General features: G+C 42.7%; 1 protein-coding gene across 1 annotated transcript; it reads left to right on the forward strand.

Annotated features, from left to right (window-relative positions):
* The first annotated feature begins 7,041 nt into the window (after nucleotides 1-7,041).
* Nucleotides 7,042-10,800, forward strand: LOC138901877 (uncharacterized). The gene is made up of 6 exons (XM_070189674.1): nucleotides 7,042-7,418; nucleotides 7,569-8,117; nucleotides 8,259-8,494; nucleotides 8,990-9,343; nucleotides 9,602-9,832; nucleotides 10,256-10,800. The coding sequence occupies exons 1-6, from the start codon at nucleotides 7,042-7,044 to the stop codon at nucleotides 10,798-10,800; spliced, it is 2,292 nt and encodes a 763-aa protein (XP_070045775.1).
* Nucleotides 10,801-18,714: the final 7,914 nt, after the last annotated feature.

Genomic DNA, 18,714 nt, shown 5'->3' on the forward strand with positions numbered 1-18,714 from the left:
TGGGGATCACTTGTATTGGACCAATAGTATTCGAGGCCTCACAAGTTCAGTATTGAATACTATGGGGACATCACACCCTAAGTCAAGATCCTGAGTTTAGAAATTTAGAAGGAATTTATAAGACCCTGAGTTCGGAAATTTAGGAGGCATTGTTTTCGATATTGAAAGCCAAGGCTTGAATATTAGAATTAATTGTAAGAGTCAAACAGTCAAATGAACAGAGCCCGTGTAGCTCATTATCGCCATGGCAAAAAGCTTTTTGTACCTTCGGTTATGTAATCTACATTCAAAGTAATAAAAGAAGTTTTCCTTCTATGTTTCATCAGTTCATATTTGCACCAGCAATATTATCGTTATGTTACTTAGAGTCAATATTAGGTTCAAAACCCTTAAGCCTACGGGCCTCCCTGAACCGGGGACTGATACCCGACAACCAGATCGGGGAATTGGGGCTACCAAATCCCGAAGGCACAGAGCCTACCAGGCATGGCCCAAAACACGAAAGGCCATGACCAACTTAAATGGCTTGGAGATGTTCGAGTCCGTACATAAAAAGTAAGGTCCTTACACATTTTTTAATCTATGAAAGCTTACTTCAGACCCAGCCATAAAAAGAGCCACATTCAGCAAAGAATAATAGTGTCCGGTTAAAACGTTCAATTATTTTACAAAGACTTTATATTTTATCAGATCCTCTGAAGTCAAAGCAATTTGGGGTTGTTACTTAACTTAGGCCTCATCCGGGCTTTGGGGGGAACAAACAGTCTAAGTTATGTCAAATTCCATGCTAAGGCATCGATGACATATTTTAAAGACTAAAACACAAGTTAGAAGTCTTAAACATAATCAAATACTGAAAAGTAAAGGACACGATATATAACCGAAGAGAAAATTTTTATATACATGTACCAAAACGTATTTACAAAGGCGTCATAAAACGGCCCCAAAATACAAAAATATGTAGCTACAAAGAAAAAACAAAAATAAACTAAGGCATTTCTTGCCTAATCCCCGTCAGAGCCCGACTCGCTACCCGAACCCTCGGGCTGGTATCTCTCTTTGGCCTCATTGGAGGACGGAGTGGTGTTTGAGGACTTCATCTTTTGGCTCACAAAGAGCTTTGTACAGGTCTTTTTGCCGGACCTCCTCTTTAAGCTGAAACTCGAGTGACTCACCTCCATTTCAAGACCGATGGAAGCTCTCGTGATGAAGCACCGAGGCTCGAAGCGTAAAAAGGAGCAAAAATCATCAAAATCAGCTAAGACAAATGAACTCTCCAAAGAAATGAGGAAAAGAAAACATACCCTGTTCAACGTCTGTTGTGCCTTGTTGAAGAGGCTCGGCACATCCCCCTCTTTCATCTGCGCGTCGGTCACCAAGGAGCGAAGATAGCTGGGCACACTAACTGGCCCGGACAGCATACTGGTATCTGCTAGTACCGTAAACACGATCGTTTTCTTGCAGTCAGAGTTTTAGCTTGGGGCGGGGAACTACTTCACAAGCTTTGGGTTTGAACTCGGATCACCTAACCCCAGGAGCGCATCCTTTCGCAGGATCTCCAGGTGGACAAAATCGGAGTAGTTCTCCAGCGCACCGACATCCATACCTTCAAAAAATAGCTTAAGGGTGGCCCGTGATGCCTCAGTTGGCTTCTCTGAAATGGCTTGAGCCTCATTAAAAAGAGGCTCCGTGTGGGACGGTGACTCCGAGACGTCAATGACATCGGAAACTTCTCTCAGAATCAGAGTAACTCCTCGAGAGGTAGCGGCCACAAGCTTGTCCTTGATCTCTTGAATCGAAGAGGGTTCGGCCTTGCAGTCGCCTCCCTCTGGTGCTACCCGCTCTTTTCCAGCGACGACTGGCTCATGGGCGACAAAATCCATATCATCATCTTCAGGGTAATCCCTGAGCCGGTAAATAGAATCAAGGTCTGGTACCCTAACCCGAGTACGTTTCTTAGTACTCTTTCGGACCCTGACCGTGATCCTCTTTTTCTTGGCCTCGGTGGGAATGTTCGAGGAGTCAGGGGACCTTTTCTTCTTCCTTGTTGTTTCCTCTTTCTTTGTATCAGCCTCGACGGTAGGTTGTACCGAGGATGAGTGTTTTGCAGCTGGGGACAGGGCCTCATCCTCATCAACTGCGCGTAACTCTGTGGTCTTGGACAAATATATAGAAGGAATAAAGGGACTTAGTCAAAATGAAAGTGGAATGAAAAGGAAATTCAATCAGGGTAAGAAGGACACTCACCATGGGAACGGGCCTCCCATTTGCCTTTTAAAAGTTTGTGCCACTCGCGCTCGGAGTATGTTAATTATTTGCAGATCCCCTCAACTCACTCCTTGAAATGGGGGACTACATTAGGGACTCGAGCGACTGCTGTAGAACGAGAAAGCCGGGCGATGAAAGAGAAGAATAAAATCAAAGAATTATTTAACAACTTAAGAGGAAATTGTAAGGACCCGTAAAAAATTTAACCAAAAACTCGGAGTTTCGTGGTGCCAAGTTAGATTATTGCATTATTATAGTAGAAATTCTCGATTGAACAGTACCCTACGGACTAAGAGGAAAATATTTCGCAGAAGAACGCGTTTCTGCGGCCCATTATGCGGCCTCTTAATCACTCTATGGACCGTATAATGGCCGCAGAGTGAAGCAGTAAGTTTGGCCAATTTGAGGTCAGTTTTGCGGTTGATTATGCGACCGCATATCGGTCGCATAATTCCTCTTGTATTTCTGCGGAGGGAGTTCTGCGGTGCATTATGCGACTGCAGAACAAGTATGTGAACTGCATACTGGTCGCATACCTGAGCCGAAAGTTTAGGCCCCTGAGGTCCATTTCTGCGGTCACTCTGTGGACCGCATAACCATTATGCGGTCGCATATGCGACCGCAGACCTGTGTTGGGGCACCATTTAATTTAAAACCCGACTCCCATTCCGCTAAAACACCCCTTAGGTCTATTTTGAGCTCATTTTCTGTTACTTCTAGAGTGAAGGAGAGAGGGTTCAAGAGGGAGGGCCTAATTTTCATCAATCAATCTTCAACCATCACTCAAAGCTTGGAAATACTCAAGTAGAGCACCCAATATCTTCATCCAATGGGGCACCCAATTCCCCAGCTCTTAATTTCAAACATAACTATAATGGGACACTAGGGTAATACTTCATGGGTATGAGAGTGGTTCATCTTGCATGCATGTGATAAAGAGTGTGGGAAAAATAAAAAGTGAACTAGAACTATGAATATTTTCCTAATTTTTGGTTCAATTTGTATAGTTCAATTTGGATAATTATAGAATCTAAAGAAACGCAATTGAGGTATGTATGGCTAAATCTCTTCTTCTTAGAATCGAACTCCTGGTGTCCGAATAATTGGTGTAAGTTCCAAATTGATTATACTAGAATTGTTTGCCTTAGTGCGTCTGATTGAAAGATTCATGTTCCCTCATTGTTTTAGATGGTTACTGTGAGACCCCAGGTGTTTCTCTCTTCTCTTACGTAATATACGTAACGTGGCGTGGTTATATTAGGTATATATGATTGGGTATAGCACATTGAGAGAATAAGACTGAAAATGTGTGGTAATATCAAGTAACTAAACTAAAGCTTTAAGTCAAAGGAATCCCTTAAACAAAGGTTCATGGTTAAAGAAATGGCTCGGGTAGCACCCCGCGCGTTCGGAAGGTTTAAGTTAACTTGCACCTGTGGGATAAGACTAAGAGTGTATAATATGCTAAGAATAATGTGTTGTGAGGTATTATAATATCACACTGGTCACATGTTAAGTTTTGGAGTCAAGCAAGTTGCGAAATAAAGGTCGGCAAAAGTTATCGTAAATTTCTCTAATAAATTTTCTAAACTTGGGGTCAAATATATCAGATCATTTCTCCTAATATATAAAGATTTATGGGACCCACAACCTACCAAATCGAAGGTCTACGAGTCTAGTTTGCAACCAAAGAAATCTCACATCAAACAGACATTGGAGTAAAAGGTTATGACTGCTTTACCGCGGACTGTCCGGGCTGAAATCGGGTCGCGAACCGGGTCGGGTCAAACAAGTGGTATAAGTCGGAAAATCCGACTTTTAAGACCCCAAAACATTTTATCTTCGTCTTAAAATAGTGAGAAAGCTTAAGAGAGGGTTTCATGGTGTTCTTGAGTGATTAAAGTGCATTTTTAACGATTTCTATCGTTAAAGTTTGCCCCCGTGCCTAAAAGCGCAATCTCTACGCTTTGCAATCGTTTTCCCCTTCTATTAGCTGTGTTTGGAGCTATTTTTGGAAGATAGGAGATTGTTGTTCTTGCTGGTTCTTCGGTATTTATACTTGGTTTGCCAAGGTAATCATCTTAGGACTCTTTTATGATCGTTTTTATAAAGTTCTACAGGCGTTTCGTCAAGTTAGGGTCATATGGCAAATCTGCCGATTTAAACTCATTTATGAACTATTTATAGGTGCGTATAAGCTGCATATATATAGTGGTTTCGAAGCTTAGGACGTAAGGAACAACTTTCGTGAAGGAACTACAGGCATTCGGACGTTCGTTGGAGAGGTATGTTAAGGCTAAGCTTCGTCCTTCCTTTTAGCACGAATTTTGGAAAATTCCTAAGACGCCAAATGTGATATTTTACTATTCTGTTGCTAGAAAGACCTTCTGTGAAAGGCATTGGTATCGTAGCTGAAGTATTTTCATGATGCTATTAGGTTGATATTCCACTCGTTCGGTTAAAAAGGGTATTCGACATCTATATATGTCATTTTGTCGGCTTTCTTAAATATATGTCCATATATATGAATTCTTATTCGTCTTTGGGTTGTGTGACTTAAAAATAAAGGCATTTAGTATTTGCGATCAGTCCTTCTTCCTTGTTAAAGTGTATTTTAAAATCTCTAAAGTGACACGTCAATTTTAAAATTTTCAAATATAATTTTTTTGTTTAAACTACTAAAATATTTAATTTTTTTTGAAATACTTTCTTTTACTAATTATCAAGAAATCAGGTATAAGGACTAAGTGAAGCACCTTAAGCTTTTTATGAACATATTCACAGTTAAGTTATTTTTCTAAAAGTCGAGTTAAGTTTTCAAACTTATTAAAAAAGATATGAGGTTCCACGAGACATTTGTATGCGATACGAAGGTGATTATGAGATTATGAGAATAAGAGTACCAATGAGCCAAGGTTGGCTAAGTTCTTGTTATGGACTATTATGTGCATTCAAAGTTCATATCATACATGACATATTATGCATGGACTTCAAGCTATAATCGGAGGTAAGGGGCCTATTTGCCCGAAAGACTATATATATTGTACAGATGGCCACATGTTGGCAATATGATACCGGTTAGCTACCGAGAAAGACCGCCATTGCTAGCATTTGGTTGGGTATGTCATGCATTTACATCCATATATATGTATTCACGACATACGATTACACGAGCATACCATGCATATTTTATTACTATGAGGTTGGATGTCGGCCATGGAGGCTATCAGAGTTTCAGTGTCAGGTGGTATCTTTATTACCTTTTTACATCAGCTATGTATGATTCTACTTTCTGCCTTACATACCAGTACATTTTTATTCGTACTGATGTCCCGTTGCCTGAGGACACTGCATTTTCTGTTTCGTGCGTGCAGGTCCAGGTAGGGACTCTGATCAACCCCTCCGCTAGAATTTCGGGGTTCAGCTGTGAGTTGGTAAGCTCCACCTCTTCCTGGAGCTTTCATAGGATGGTTACTTTTGTTGTACAGTTTGGGTATAGTTGGGGCCTTATCTCGACATTGCTTATGACATTCTTAGAGGCTATTGTGGACATAATATTCTGGGTTTCTTTTTTTTGCTGCTTTCAGTCTCCAGCCCATAGGCTTGGCATGTATATATAGGTGTGTAGGCATGTATGTCTTCAGTCGCGGCCTCGTCGGCCAGCTAGTATTTTATTATTTTGGCTTGTCTACCTATGTTTATATGGCTTATTGTTATTCATGTCATAACCTTACGGTCCAGGCTTAGTATTTCAAATGTTGTACTGCCCGATTTGTTGGGCCCCCAGTCTAGTTAGCTAGTATGTTTAGTGGCTAACTCGATCAGATACAGTATTGAGTGCCAGTCGTGCTTCCCCTAGTTTGGGGCATGACAAACTTGGTATCAAAGCAGGTCGTATCCCAGGGAGTCCACAAGCCGTGTCTAGTAGAGTCTTGCTTATGGTTGTGTTGTGCACCATACTTATAATCAGGAGGCTATGAGGCATTTAGGAATGGTTACATTTCTTTCAATTAATAGATCGTGCTATAGAGCGAAGTTATAAGAACATATGAAATCTAAATCGTGCTTTGTGTTTCCTATCTAACAGGCTACCTACGCTCAGGAGATGGCACAGCAAGAGATAGGTATGGATCCGGGAGAAGGTACCAGTCGTTCCCCACCAGGTCAGAGGGATAGATTTCCCTTAGAGGTTCACAGTGAGTCTCCAGTACCCCTAGTTTCAGCTTCCCCAGCACTTGTTAGAGCCCAGGGAGATGCAGTACCCCCAGCCTCACCAGTTTCAATTGTACCTGAGGCAGCTAGAGACACAGGACCTCCAGCATCTATTGTTCCCCCATCAGAAACTGGGGAGCAGGGGATGAGGTAGGCTGTTCACTTGCTGACTAGGATGGTTTCTATTCATGAGCGACAGCTAGAGTCAGGAGCAGATGCTCGGAGAGATCGGATAGGAAGCTCGACGGTACGAGAGTTTCTTCACTTGGCCCCTCCATTATTTACAGGATCCAGTTCCACTGAGGATCCCCAGGACTTTATAGACCATATGTATAGAATATTGAGGGTGATGCATGCCTCTGTCACCGAGGCTGTGGAGTTGGCTTCTTTTCGACTACGTGATGTAGCCGTCCTATGGTATGAGGCATGGGAGAGATCTAGAGGACCTGATGCTCCGCCAGCAGAGTGGGAGGACTTCTCTGAGGCTTTTTAGCCCATTATTTGCCATGGGAGGTTCGGGAGGCCCATCTTGACCAGTTTCTTAGCCTAAAGCAGAGGGATATGAGTGTGAGGGATTATAGCCATAAGTTTAATTCTTTGGCAAGGTATGCACCAGATATAGTACGTACCATGAGGGCTAGAGTTCATCATTATGTGGATGGTTTGGGGGATCATCTGATTAGAGACTGTAGGGTTGCATCCCTATTGGATGATGTAGATATTTCCCGCATACAGGCTTTCGCTCAGACTACAGAGAACCTTTCCCGTTGGATTCGTGATACTCGCAGGGATAGGGAGCAGAGTAAGAGGGCTCGTACTATGGGGTCTTATAGGGAGCCACGAGTTGATTTTAGGCCCCCACTCCATCGATATCCACCTCGGTCAGCAGGTAGTTTCCCACCACAGATGCAGGGCCAGCGGTTTGATCGTTATATTCAGTCAGGACCGGGGCAGAGCTCAGGCCAACCTGAGGGCCATCGACAGGAGCGTTCTGCACAGATGAGATAGCTTACTCCTCCATGTACTCAGTGCGGTAAGCTGCACACCGGGCAATGTAGACAGGGTTCGAGTGCATGTTTTCATTGTAGGCAGACAGGACATTATATTAGCTGGTGCCCGGGGTTAGGCAGAGGTACACCAGCTCAGCCTTCAGGATTTACAGCAGCCTCTTCGCCCTCACTCCGTGCTCCCCGACCAGGTCCACGGTCTACTCAGGGCCGTGGTAGGGGGAGAGGTGGAGGAGACACCTCAGGTTCTAGTGGTGGCCAAAACCGCTTTTATGCACTCACAGGCCGACAGGATTCAGAGGCATCCCCAGATGTTGTCACAGGTATATTGACAATACATTCTCATGCCATTTATGCATTGATGGATCCCGGCTCTACATTTTCATATATTACTCCATTTATTGCTGGTAAGCTTGACATGAGATCTGAGTTGTTGCCACAGCCAATTGAGGTGTCTACACCAGTTGGCGACTCTATTGTAGCTAATCATGTCTATCGAGATTGTACAGCGTTAATTAATGACCGTCCAACCTCTGTTGATTTAGTTGAATTGGTTATGCTAGACTTCGATGTCATTATGGGTATGGATTGGTTGGCAGCTTGTTATGCTAATATTGATTGTCGTGCAAAGTTGGTCCGATTTCATTTTCCTGGTGAGCCTGTCCTTGAATGGAAAGGTAATGCAGCCACGCCCAAGGGTAAGTTTATTTCATACCTTAGGGCTCGGAAGTTTATTGCTAAAGGTTGTATATACCATCTGGTTCATGTTAGGGATATAGATAAGGAGCCAGCGACTCTTCAGTCGGTTCCTATTGTGAATGAATTCTCGACGGTATTCCCTGATGAGCTTCTAGGAATTCCCCCCGAAAGGGAAATTGATTTCGTTATAGATTTGCTTCCTGATGCGCAGCCTATATCCATTCTTCCCTATAGAATGGCTCCTGAAGAGCTAAGGGAATTGAAGGAACAACTGAAGGACTTGCTCGATAAAGGCTTTATTAGGCCAAGTACATCCCCATGGGGTGCTCCGGTACTCTTTGTTCGAAAGAAAGATGGGTCCTTGCAGATGTGCATTGACTACAGGCAACTAAATAAAGTCACTATCAAGAATAAGTATCCTCTTCCACGGATTGATGACTTGTTCGACCAGTTACAAGGTGCCAAATGCTTTTCGAAGATCGACTTGCGATCCGGTTATCATCAGCTACGAGTCAGGGATATTGATATCCCAAAAATAGCATTTAGGACGAGGTATGGCCATTTTGAATTCCTTGTTATGTCTTTCGGGCTTACAAATGCCCCAGCTGCCTTTATGGATCTTATGAACCGGGTATTCAAACCATTCTTGGATGAATTTGTGATTGTGTTTATTGACGACATCCTGATATATTAGCGATCGGAAGCCGAGCATGCGGACCACTTGCGAGCTGTATTGCAGACTCTCCAGGACTACAGGTTATATGCTAAATTCTCTAAATGTAAATTTTGGATAACTTCTATAGCTTTTCTTGGTCATGTTATTACCGGCGATGGTATCAAGGTTGATGGCCAAAAGATTGAAGCTGTGATAACTTGGCCGAGGCCCTTGAATCCGACAGAGGTTCGTAGCTTTTTAGGCTTGGCAGGGTATTACCGAAGGTTTGTGGAGGGATTTTCCTCTATCTCTGCACCATTGACGAAACTGACACATAAGGGAGCTAAGTTTCAGTGGACTGAGGCATGTGAACAAACTTTTCAGGAACTAAAGAAAAGGCTTACTACGGCACCTGTCTTGACTCTTTCGGATGGCACCGAGGGTTATGTTGTATATTGTGATGCCTCGAGAATTGGCCTTGGTTGTGTTCTTATGCAGCATGGTAAGGTTATCACGTACGCCTCCAGACAGTTGCGAAAACATGAACAGAACTATCCTACGCATGATCTTGAGTTAGCCGCAGTTGTATTTGCCCTAAAGATTTGGCGGCATTATCTATATGGGGTTCATATTGATGTTTTCACCAACCACCAGAGCCTTCAGTATTTATTTAAACAGAGGGAGCTGAACCTACGACAAAGAAGATGGATAGAATTACTAAAGGACTATGATATTGATATTTTATATCATCCCGGCAAAGCTAATATTATTACTGATGCCCTTAGCCGGAAGTCCATGGGCAGTCTAAGCCATGTTGAAGCTGATAAGGTCAAGATGACCAAATATCTATGCCAGCTAGCTAGTTTGCAGGTGTGTTTGGTAGATGCAGAGGGTGGACGCATTCTCGTTCAGAATACGGCAAAATCTTCTTTTGTTATTGAAGTGAAAGAGCGACAACACGAGGATCCTGAGCTTATAAAACTGAGGGAAAGTATTCCACAGCAGCGACAACCTTTATTTGAGCTAACTGGAGATGGAGTCCTTAGATACCAGGGCCGCTTATGTGTACCGTCAGTAGGAGAGCTCCGTGCCAAGATTCTTTCGGAGGCCCATTATTCTAGATATGCAGTTCATCCCGGAGCGACAAAGATGTATCGGGACCTTCGACAGATCTATTGGTGGAATGGAATGAAAAAAGATATCGCGGAGATGGTAGCCCAATGTCCCAACTGCCAGCAAGTTAAAGCCGAACATCAGAGGCCTGGAGGCCTAACTCAGTGTATTGAGCTTCCATTATGGAAATGGGACATGATAAATATGGACTTCATCACTGGTTTGCCTCGCACTCCACGGAGGTATGATTCTATTTGGGTAATTATTGATAGGCTTACAAAATCTGCTCATTTCCTGCCAGTCAGGACGACATATTCAGCCGAGGATTATGCCAAGCTTTACATTCGAGAGATTGTTCACCTTCACGGAGTGCCAATATCTATTATCTCTGATCGAGGGGCTCAATTTACAGCATATTTTTGGAAATCTTTTCAGAAGGGTCTAGGCACGCAGGTAAATCTTAGCACCGCTTTTCATCCGCAAACTGATGGACAGGTAGAGCGTACTATTCAGACAGTTGAGGATATGTCACGTGCCTGCGTGCTAGATTTTAAAGGAAGTTGGGATGATCATCTACCTCTTATTAAGTTCGCTTATAATAACAGCTTCCAAGCTAGTATTCAGATGGCTCCTTATGAAGCACTATACAGGCGGAAGTGTAGGTCGCCGATCGGTTGGTTCGAGGTCGGGGAAGCAGAGTTGCTAGGTCCTAACTTAGTCCAGCAAGCAATGGAAAAGGTAAAACTTATTAGAGACCGGCTGCGTACAGCACAAAGTCAGCAAAAGTCTTATGCAGATGTTCGACGACGCGACTTAGAGTTTGATGTAGAGATTGGTTTTTCCTGAAAGTATCGCCTATGAAGGGCGTCATGCGATTTGGAAAGAAGGGGAAGCTCAGCCCTAGGTATGTTGGACCGTATAAGATTATTCGGAGGATTGGTAGGGTGGCGTACGAGCTTGATTTGCCTTTAGAATTGGAAGCAGTCCATCGTGTGTTTCATGTATCTATGTTGCGGAAGTGCATTGGAGATCCTTCACGTATTACGCCCATTGAGGATATTCACATTGCTGAAGACTTATCTTATGCAGAGGTACCAGTAGTTATTTTAGATCGGCAGGTAAGGAAGCTTCGAACTAAAGAAGTGGCTTCCGTGAAAGTGTTATGGCGAAATAACAACATCGAGGAAATGACCTGGGAAGCTGAGGAGGAAATGAGGAAGAAGTACCCCCACCTATTTATGACTTAAGGTGAGTCGCATTTAAATAATTGCCAATTATTTCTTTACAGCAACTTAATTGGATTTTAAATGACTTGAAAGTGCAATTTAATTTTTTTTATTGCGAGATAGCTATACGAAGCCTAGTAGTTAGAATCTTCAGAATTTGATTTATGCTTTGCAAATGTAACAAATATAGCCTCGCAAATAACGTATTAGTGGACAAGAAATGAAAACAAGGAATTGACTTGACCCATTCGTGGACGAATGTTCTTAAGGGGGGAGATTGTGAGACCCTAGGTGTTTCTCTCTTCTCTTACGTAATATACGTAACGTGGCGTGGTTATATTAGGCATATATGATTGGGTATAGTACATTGGGAGAATAATACTGAAAATGTGTGGTAATATCAAGTAACTAAACTAAAGCTTTAAGTCAAAGGAATCCCATAAACAAAGGTTCATGGTTAAAGAAATGGCTCGGGTAGCACCCCGCGCGTTTGGAAGGTTTAAGTTAACTTGCACCTGTGGGATAAGACTAAGAGTGTATAATATGCTAAGAATAATGTGTTATGAGGTATTATAATATCACACTGGTCACATGTTAAGTTTTGGAGTCAAGCAAGTTGCGAAATAAAGGTCGGCAAAAGTTATCGTAAATTTCTCTAATAAATTTTCTAAACTTTGGGTCAAATGTATCAGATCATTTCTCCCAATATATAAAGAGTTATGGGACCCACAACCTACCAAATCGAAGGTCTACGAGTCTAGTTTGCAACCAAAGAAATCTCACATCAAACAGACATTGAAGTAAAAAGTTATGACTGCTTTACCGCGGACTGTCCGGGCTGAAATCGGGTCGCGAACCGGGTCGGGTCAAACAAGTAGTATAAATCGGAAAATCCGACTTTTAAGACCCCAAAACATTTCATCTTCGTCCCAAAACAGTGAGAAATCTTAAGAGAGGGTTTCATGATGTTCTTGAGCGATTAAGGTGCGTTTTTAATGATTTCTATCGTTAAAGTTTGCCTTCGTGACTAGAAGCGCAATCTCTACGCTTTGCAATCATTTTCCTCTTCTATTAGCTGTGTTTGGAGCTATTTTTGGAAGATAGAAAATTGTTGTTCTTGATGGTTCTTCAGGATTTATACTTGGTTTGCCAAGGTAATCATCTTGGGACTCTTTTATGATCGTTTTTACAAAGTTCTACGGGTGTTTCGTCAAGTTAGGGTCATATGGCAAATCTGTCGATTTAAACGCATTTATGAACTATTTATAGGTGCGTATAAGCTGCATATATATAGTGGTTTCGTAGCTTAAGACGTAAGGAACAACTTTCGTGAAGGAACTACAGACATTCGGACGTTCGTTGGAGAGGTATGTTAAGGCTAAGCTTCGTCCTTCCTTTTAGCACGAATTTTGGGAAATTCCTAAGACGCCAAATGTGATATTTTACTATTCTGTTGCTAGAAAGACCTTCTGTGAAAGGCATTGGTATCATAGCTGAAGTATTTTCATGATGCTATTAGGTTGATATTCCACTCGTTCGGTTAAAAAGGGTATTCGACATCTATATATGTCATTTTGTCGACTTTCTTAAATATATGTCCATATATATGAATTCTTATTCGTCTTTGGGTTGTGTGACTTAAAAATAAAGGCATTTAGTATTTGCGATCAGTCCTTCTTCCTTGTTAAAGTGTATTTTAAAATCTCTAAAGTGACACGTCTATTTCAAAATTTTCAAATATAATTTTTATGTTTAAACTACTAAAACATTTGATTTTTTTGAAATACTTTCTTTTACTAATTATCAAGAAATCAGGTATAAGGACTAAGTGAAGCACCTTAAGCTTTTTATGAACATATTCAAAGTTAAGTTATCTTTCTAAAAGTCGAGTTAAGTTTTCAAACTTATTAAAAAAGATATGAGGTTCCACGAGACATTTGTATGCGATACGAAGGTGATTATGAGATTATGAGAATAAGAGTACCAATGAGCCAAGGTTGGCTAAGTTCTTGTTATAGCCTATTATGTGCATTCAAAGTTCATATCATACATGACATATTATGCATGGACTTTGAGCTATAATCGGAGGTAAGGGGCCTATTTGCCCGAAAGACTATATATATTGTACAGATGGCCACAGGTTGGCAATATGATACCGGTTAGCTATCGGGAGAGACCGCCATTGCTAGCATTTGGTTGGGTATGTCATGCATTTAAATCAATATATATGTATTCACGACATACGATTACACGAGCATACCATACATATTTTATTACTATGAGGTCGGATGTCGGCCATGGAGGCTATCAGAGTTTTAGTGTCAGGTGGTATCTTTATTACCTTTTTACATCAGCTATGTATGATTCTACTTTCTGCCTTACATACCAGTACATTTTTATTCGTACTGATGTCCCGTTGCCTGGGGACATTGCATTTTTTATTTCGTGCGTGCAGGTCCAGGTAGGGACTCTGATCGACCCCTCCGCTAGGATTTCGGGGTTCAGCTGTGAGTTGGTAAGCTCCACCTCTTCCTGGAGATTTCATAGGATGGTTACTTTTGTTGTACAGTTTGGGTATAGTTGGGGCCTTATCCCGACATTGCTTATGATATTCTTAGAGGCTATTGTGGACACAATATTCTGGGTTTCTTTTTTTTGCTGCTTTCAGTCTTCAGCCCATAGGCTTGGCATGTATATATAGGTGTGTAGGCATGTATGTCTTCAGTCGCGGCCTCGTCGGCCAGCTAGTATTTTATTATTTTGGCTTGTCTACCTATGTTTATATGGCTTATTGTTATTCATGTCATAACCTTACGGTCCAGGCTTAGTATTTCAAATGTTGTACTGCCCGATTTGTTGGGCCCCCAGTCTAGTTAGCTAGTATGTTTAGTGGCTAACTCGATCGAATACAGTATCGAGTGCCAGTCGTGCCTCCCCTAGTTTGGGGCGTGACAGTTACCATGTCATCATGCTATTTGAGAATGTAATTAGGATTTTCCAAGTTCCTTCCCTTATGTGTGAAATGCCTTATGTGATGGTACTTATCGACATGAATGATGATGTTATTTGAATAAATAAAAAGGGAAAGACTTGAATTGTAAAATGTGCCCAAGTGCCAAGAACTACTTAATAAATGAGGTTGTTTGTGCCATGTAATGAAGATGGGAAAGAAATGTGAATTGAGTGGACAGTTGAAAGAGGTTATGTCTCAAGTGAGATGGCTTAGCCGATCGGGCTGAGATCGGATGCCATGCTGTACACATGGTGGCATTTGTATTGGAATTATTGAATTACATTGTGGATATGTATATGTCTCACTTGAGATGGCTTAGCCGGTCGGGCCGAGACCGGACTCCGTGTAAAAATACGGTGGCATTGTGAGTTGTGGCTTGGCACTAAAGATTATTAATCTAAAAAGATAGAAAGAATGAATTGGAAACTATGTGATCCTTACTTGGTGTTTTCTTTGTATTTCTATGAAGTACTTATTGATTATTATGACTGCCTTCTCTTTGTTTCACTGTTCATTCTACTAAGATTAGTGTTTGCCTTACATACTAGTACTATTTGACAGTACTAACGTCCTTTTTGCTAGGGGCGCTACATCTTTGAATGGATATAGGTGGTTCCATCGCAGATAGTGGTGCTCACTTTCTCTCCTCACAGCAGTTTTGGTGAGCCCCATTTCTCCCAGGGGTCATGTAGTCCTTCTTTTGTATAAGTTTTCACATTTTGAGGTATATCCGGGGCCTTGTTGCTGGCATTGTCATGTTGCTCTTTTGTTTCCTTAGAGGCTCCATAGACGTTTTTTTGTGGGTCATATATGTATGTTGGGGCGATCGTTGGTTCGAGTTGTATTTTGGAAACTTAACTATGGCATAATTCATATAATGAAAAATAAACTAGCAATGTTTATATATTTATATAACTGATCTCTCCCCTGTTTTACAAATGGTGACACATTCCCTTTTTTGGATCATGAATAAGTCGGGTAGGAAAGGTTTACTAGGCTTGCTCGACCGGGTTCACTCGGTTGAGCGCCGGTCACGCTCTCCGAGGTTGGGGCATGACATACTTGGTATCAGAGCTTAAGGTTTTAAAGTGTCCTAGGATGTCTCGGAGCCGTGTCTAGTAGAGCCCTTCTTATCGGCGTGTTGTCGACCACATCTATAATTAGGGGGCTACTTGGACATTTAAGAATGATACCCTTCATTGTTGTTCTATATCGTTCGATAGAGCGGAACGTGAGGTTGTTTTCCCCTAACTCGTGCATTGTTCTAACTTTCAGTAAATGGCACCTAAGAAGAGAGTGAGAATTGGCCAAGAAGCCAATGTCACACCAGGAGTGGCTGTTGATCCCTTGATAATGCGGGTGAGGATAATCCCACTACTATTACACTGCCTGATTCGTCTACTCTAGAATATACTACCCCAATTCCTACACCCGCGGAGGGTGCCACAATCCTTCCCGCCGATATACCTATTCCACCTCCAGCCCCAGCTCCAGGTCCCAGTATTTCTGATGGGGATCTTAGGGGAGCTATTCAGATGCTTACTCAGTTAGTAGCTTCTCAGGCCCAGAGGTCAAGTGTTGCAGCCACCTTATTTAGCTCGCAAGAGGATTCTTCTAGTTCCAGGGTAAACAGGTTCCTTTAGTTAGACCCTCCAGTGTTCACAGGTACTGATCCCGGGGCAGACCCTCAGGATTTCATTGATGAGATGCATAAGACTCTCCGAGTTATGCGTGCTACTGAAGTAGAGGGAGTATAGTTGGCCTCTTATCATCTGAAAGGGGTGGCATATTCCTGGTTTGAAATGTGGGAAGATTCCCGTGAGGAGGGGAGCCTTACGGCGAGATGGAGTGAGTTTGCGGATGCCTTCATAGGCTATTTCTTGCATGCTGAGACTAAGGCAGACCGTGCTGTGGAGTTTGAGACCCTTAAAAAGGGTAGTAGGAATGTGTAGGAGTATCACATGGAGTTCGTGCGCCTGTCGAAGTATGTTGTTCATATGATGCCGACTATGGAGGCAAGAGTGCGTCGATTTGTGCAGGGCCTTAGCCCTTTGGTTATTAATAAGGCTGCCACAACTGCTCTAAATTCTGACATGAACTATGGAAGGATGGTGGCATTTACCCAAGCTATGGAGGCTCGAAAGTTAAAGCTCAGGATGGAACGAAAAAGTAGTAGTAGGGCCCGATCAGCGGGCAACCTTGGGGACTCATTCGGAGGTGGGAGATCAGCTTTTCGGGGAGGATCATCAGGGCCATCCCAGTCTTATGCTCAGTCTTCAGCTAGTGCCCCGCCATCAGGGCACGGTCAGCAGTAGGGGAGTCATTTTAGGCCCGATCAGGGCATCAGGGGGTCCCACCATCAGGGCCGATCAGGAGAGAGATTCCAGCAGCAGGAGAGGGCCCTATGCCCTAAGTGTGGGAGGATACATTCGGGAGTCTGCTACCTGGACATGCCAGTATGTTACGGATGCAGAATGAGAGGCCATATTCAGAGGGAGTGTCATGCATCCCATCAGGGTGCAGGCAGGGGCATAGCTCAATCATCCAGTCCTACAGCTGCCACATCTTCAGCACACCCTCCAGCTCGAGGCTCTTCAGCACCCGCAGGGCGTGGTACAGCTAGGGGTGGTGCACAGAGTTCGGGAGGACCCAGCCGATTCTATGCTATGAGTGGTCGATAGAGTGCGGAGGCTTCCCCGGATGTCGTCACAGGTATATTGGCTGTTCAATATCATGATGTGTATGCCCTTATTGATCCCGGATCTTCTTTGTCCTATGTTACTCCTTATGTTGCTACGAGCTTCGGGATAGAACCGGAACATCTTCATGAGCCGTTCTCTGTATCTACTTCGGTTGGCGAGTCTATTATTGCCGCACGGGTTTATAGGGATTGTGTTGTCATGGTGCGTGGTCGAGATACCATGGCTGATCTTATTGAAGTAGGGATGATTGATTTTGACGTAATAATGGGAATGGATTGGCTTTATTCATGTTTTGCCAAACTCGATTGCCAAGCCAGAATCATAAGGCTTGAGTTTCCTAACGAGCCATCTGTTAAATGGGAGGAGAATAATGTTATGCCAAAAGGTAGGTTTATTTCTTACCTTAAGGCTACAAAGATAATCAGGAAGGGGTATATTTACCATTTGGTTCGAGTTATGGACACCACTGCTGAGGTGCCTACCCTTGAATCTGTACCAATTATGAATGAATTTCCCGATGTATTTCCGGATGAGCTCCCCGAAATTCCTCCAGATAGGGAGATTGATTTTGGGATTGATGTGATGCTGGGAACGCAGCCTATATCCATTCCACCTTATAGAATGGCGCCGGCAGAATTAAAAGAGCTAAAGGAGCAACTAAGGGATTTGCTAGAGAAAGGTTTCGTCCGATCGAGTGTGTCGCCTTGGGCCGCATCGATTCTTTTTGTCAGGAAGAAAGATGGATCGCTGCGGATGTGTGTTAATTACCGGCAACTCAACAAAGTCACAATCAAAAACAAATACCCATTGCCTAGAATAGATGATTTGTTTGATCAATTACAAGGTGCTAAGTTCTTCTCCAAAATTGATTTGTGGTCCGGGTACCATCAATTAAAGGTAAGGGAGCAGGATATTCCGAAAATAACTTTCAGAACTCGGTATGGGCACTTTGAATTTTTGGTAATGTCTTTCAGGCTAACAAATGCCCCGGCAGCTTTCATGGATCTTATGAATCGAGTCTTCAAGCCGTTCCTCGACTCCTTTGTGATAATATTCATTGATGACAGCCTTGTGTATTCACAAAGTCGAGAGGATCACGCCGATCACCTCAGGGCAGTTCTGCAAACTCTTCATCAACACCAATTGTATGCAAAGTTCTCAAAATGTGAATTTTGGCTTGAATCTGTTACATTCCTGGGTCATGTCGTCTCCGGAGAAGGAATTAAGGTTGATCCTCAAAAGATTACAGCGGTGAAACATTGGCCTAGACCTACTACTCCAATAGAGATTCATAGTTTCTTGGGTTTGGCCGGGTATTATAGGAGGTTTGTGGAGGGGTTCTCCACTCTTGCCTCCCCATTGACCAAATTGACGCAGAAGACGGTTAAGTTCCAGTGGTTCGATGCTTGTGAAAGGAGCTTCTAGGAATTGAAATCAAGATTGACTTCGGCGCCGGTATTGACCCTGCCAGAGGGTACCGAGGGGTTTGTGGTGTATTGCGATGCTTCAAGGATCGGTCTTGGGTGTGTATTAATGTAACATGGTAAGGTTATAGCATATACTTCAAGGCAACTTAAGAATCATAAAAAGAATTATCCAACTCATGACATAGAGCTTGCGGCGGTGGTTTTTGCATTAAAACTTTGGCGTCATTATTTGTATGGAGTCTATGTAGATGTATTCACAGACCACAAGAGTCTTCAGTACATTTTTAAGCAAAAGGAATTGAACTTAAGGCAGAGAAGGTGGCTTGAATTGCTCAAAGATTATGACATCAACATTTTGTATCATCCGGGGAAAGCTAATGTGGTGGCGGATG

Source organism: Nicotiana tomentosiformis, chromosome 11 (genome assembly GCF_000390325.3).
Source record: "Nicotiana tomentosiformis chromosome 11, ASM39032v3, whole genome shotgun sequence".
Lineage (NCBI taxonomy): Eukaryota > Viridiplantae > Streptophyta > Magnoliopsida > Solanales > Solanaceae > Nicotiana > Nicotiana tomentosiformis.

Coding starts and splice junctions, on each gene's coding strand:
- LOC138901877 (XM_070189674.1), top strand. CDS start 7,042: ATGAGTGTGAGGGATTATAGCCATAAGTTTAATTCTTTGGCAAGGTAT. Junction 7,419..7,568: donor CGGTTTGATCGTTATATTCA/GTCAGGACCGGG, acceptor TTTTCATTGTAG/GCAGACAGGACATTATATTA. Junction 8,495..8,989: donor TAAAGGCTTTATTAGGCCAA/GTACATCCCCAT, acceptor TAACTTCTATAG/CTTTTCTTGGTCATGTTATT.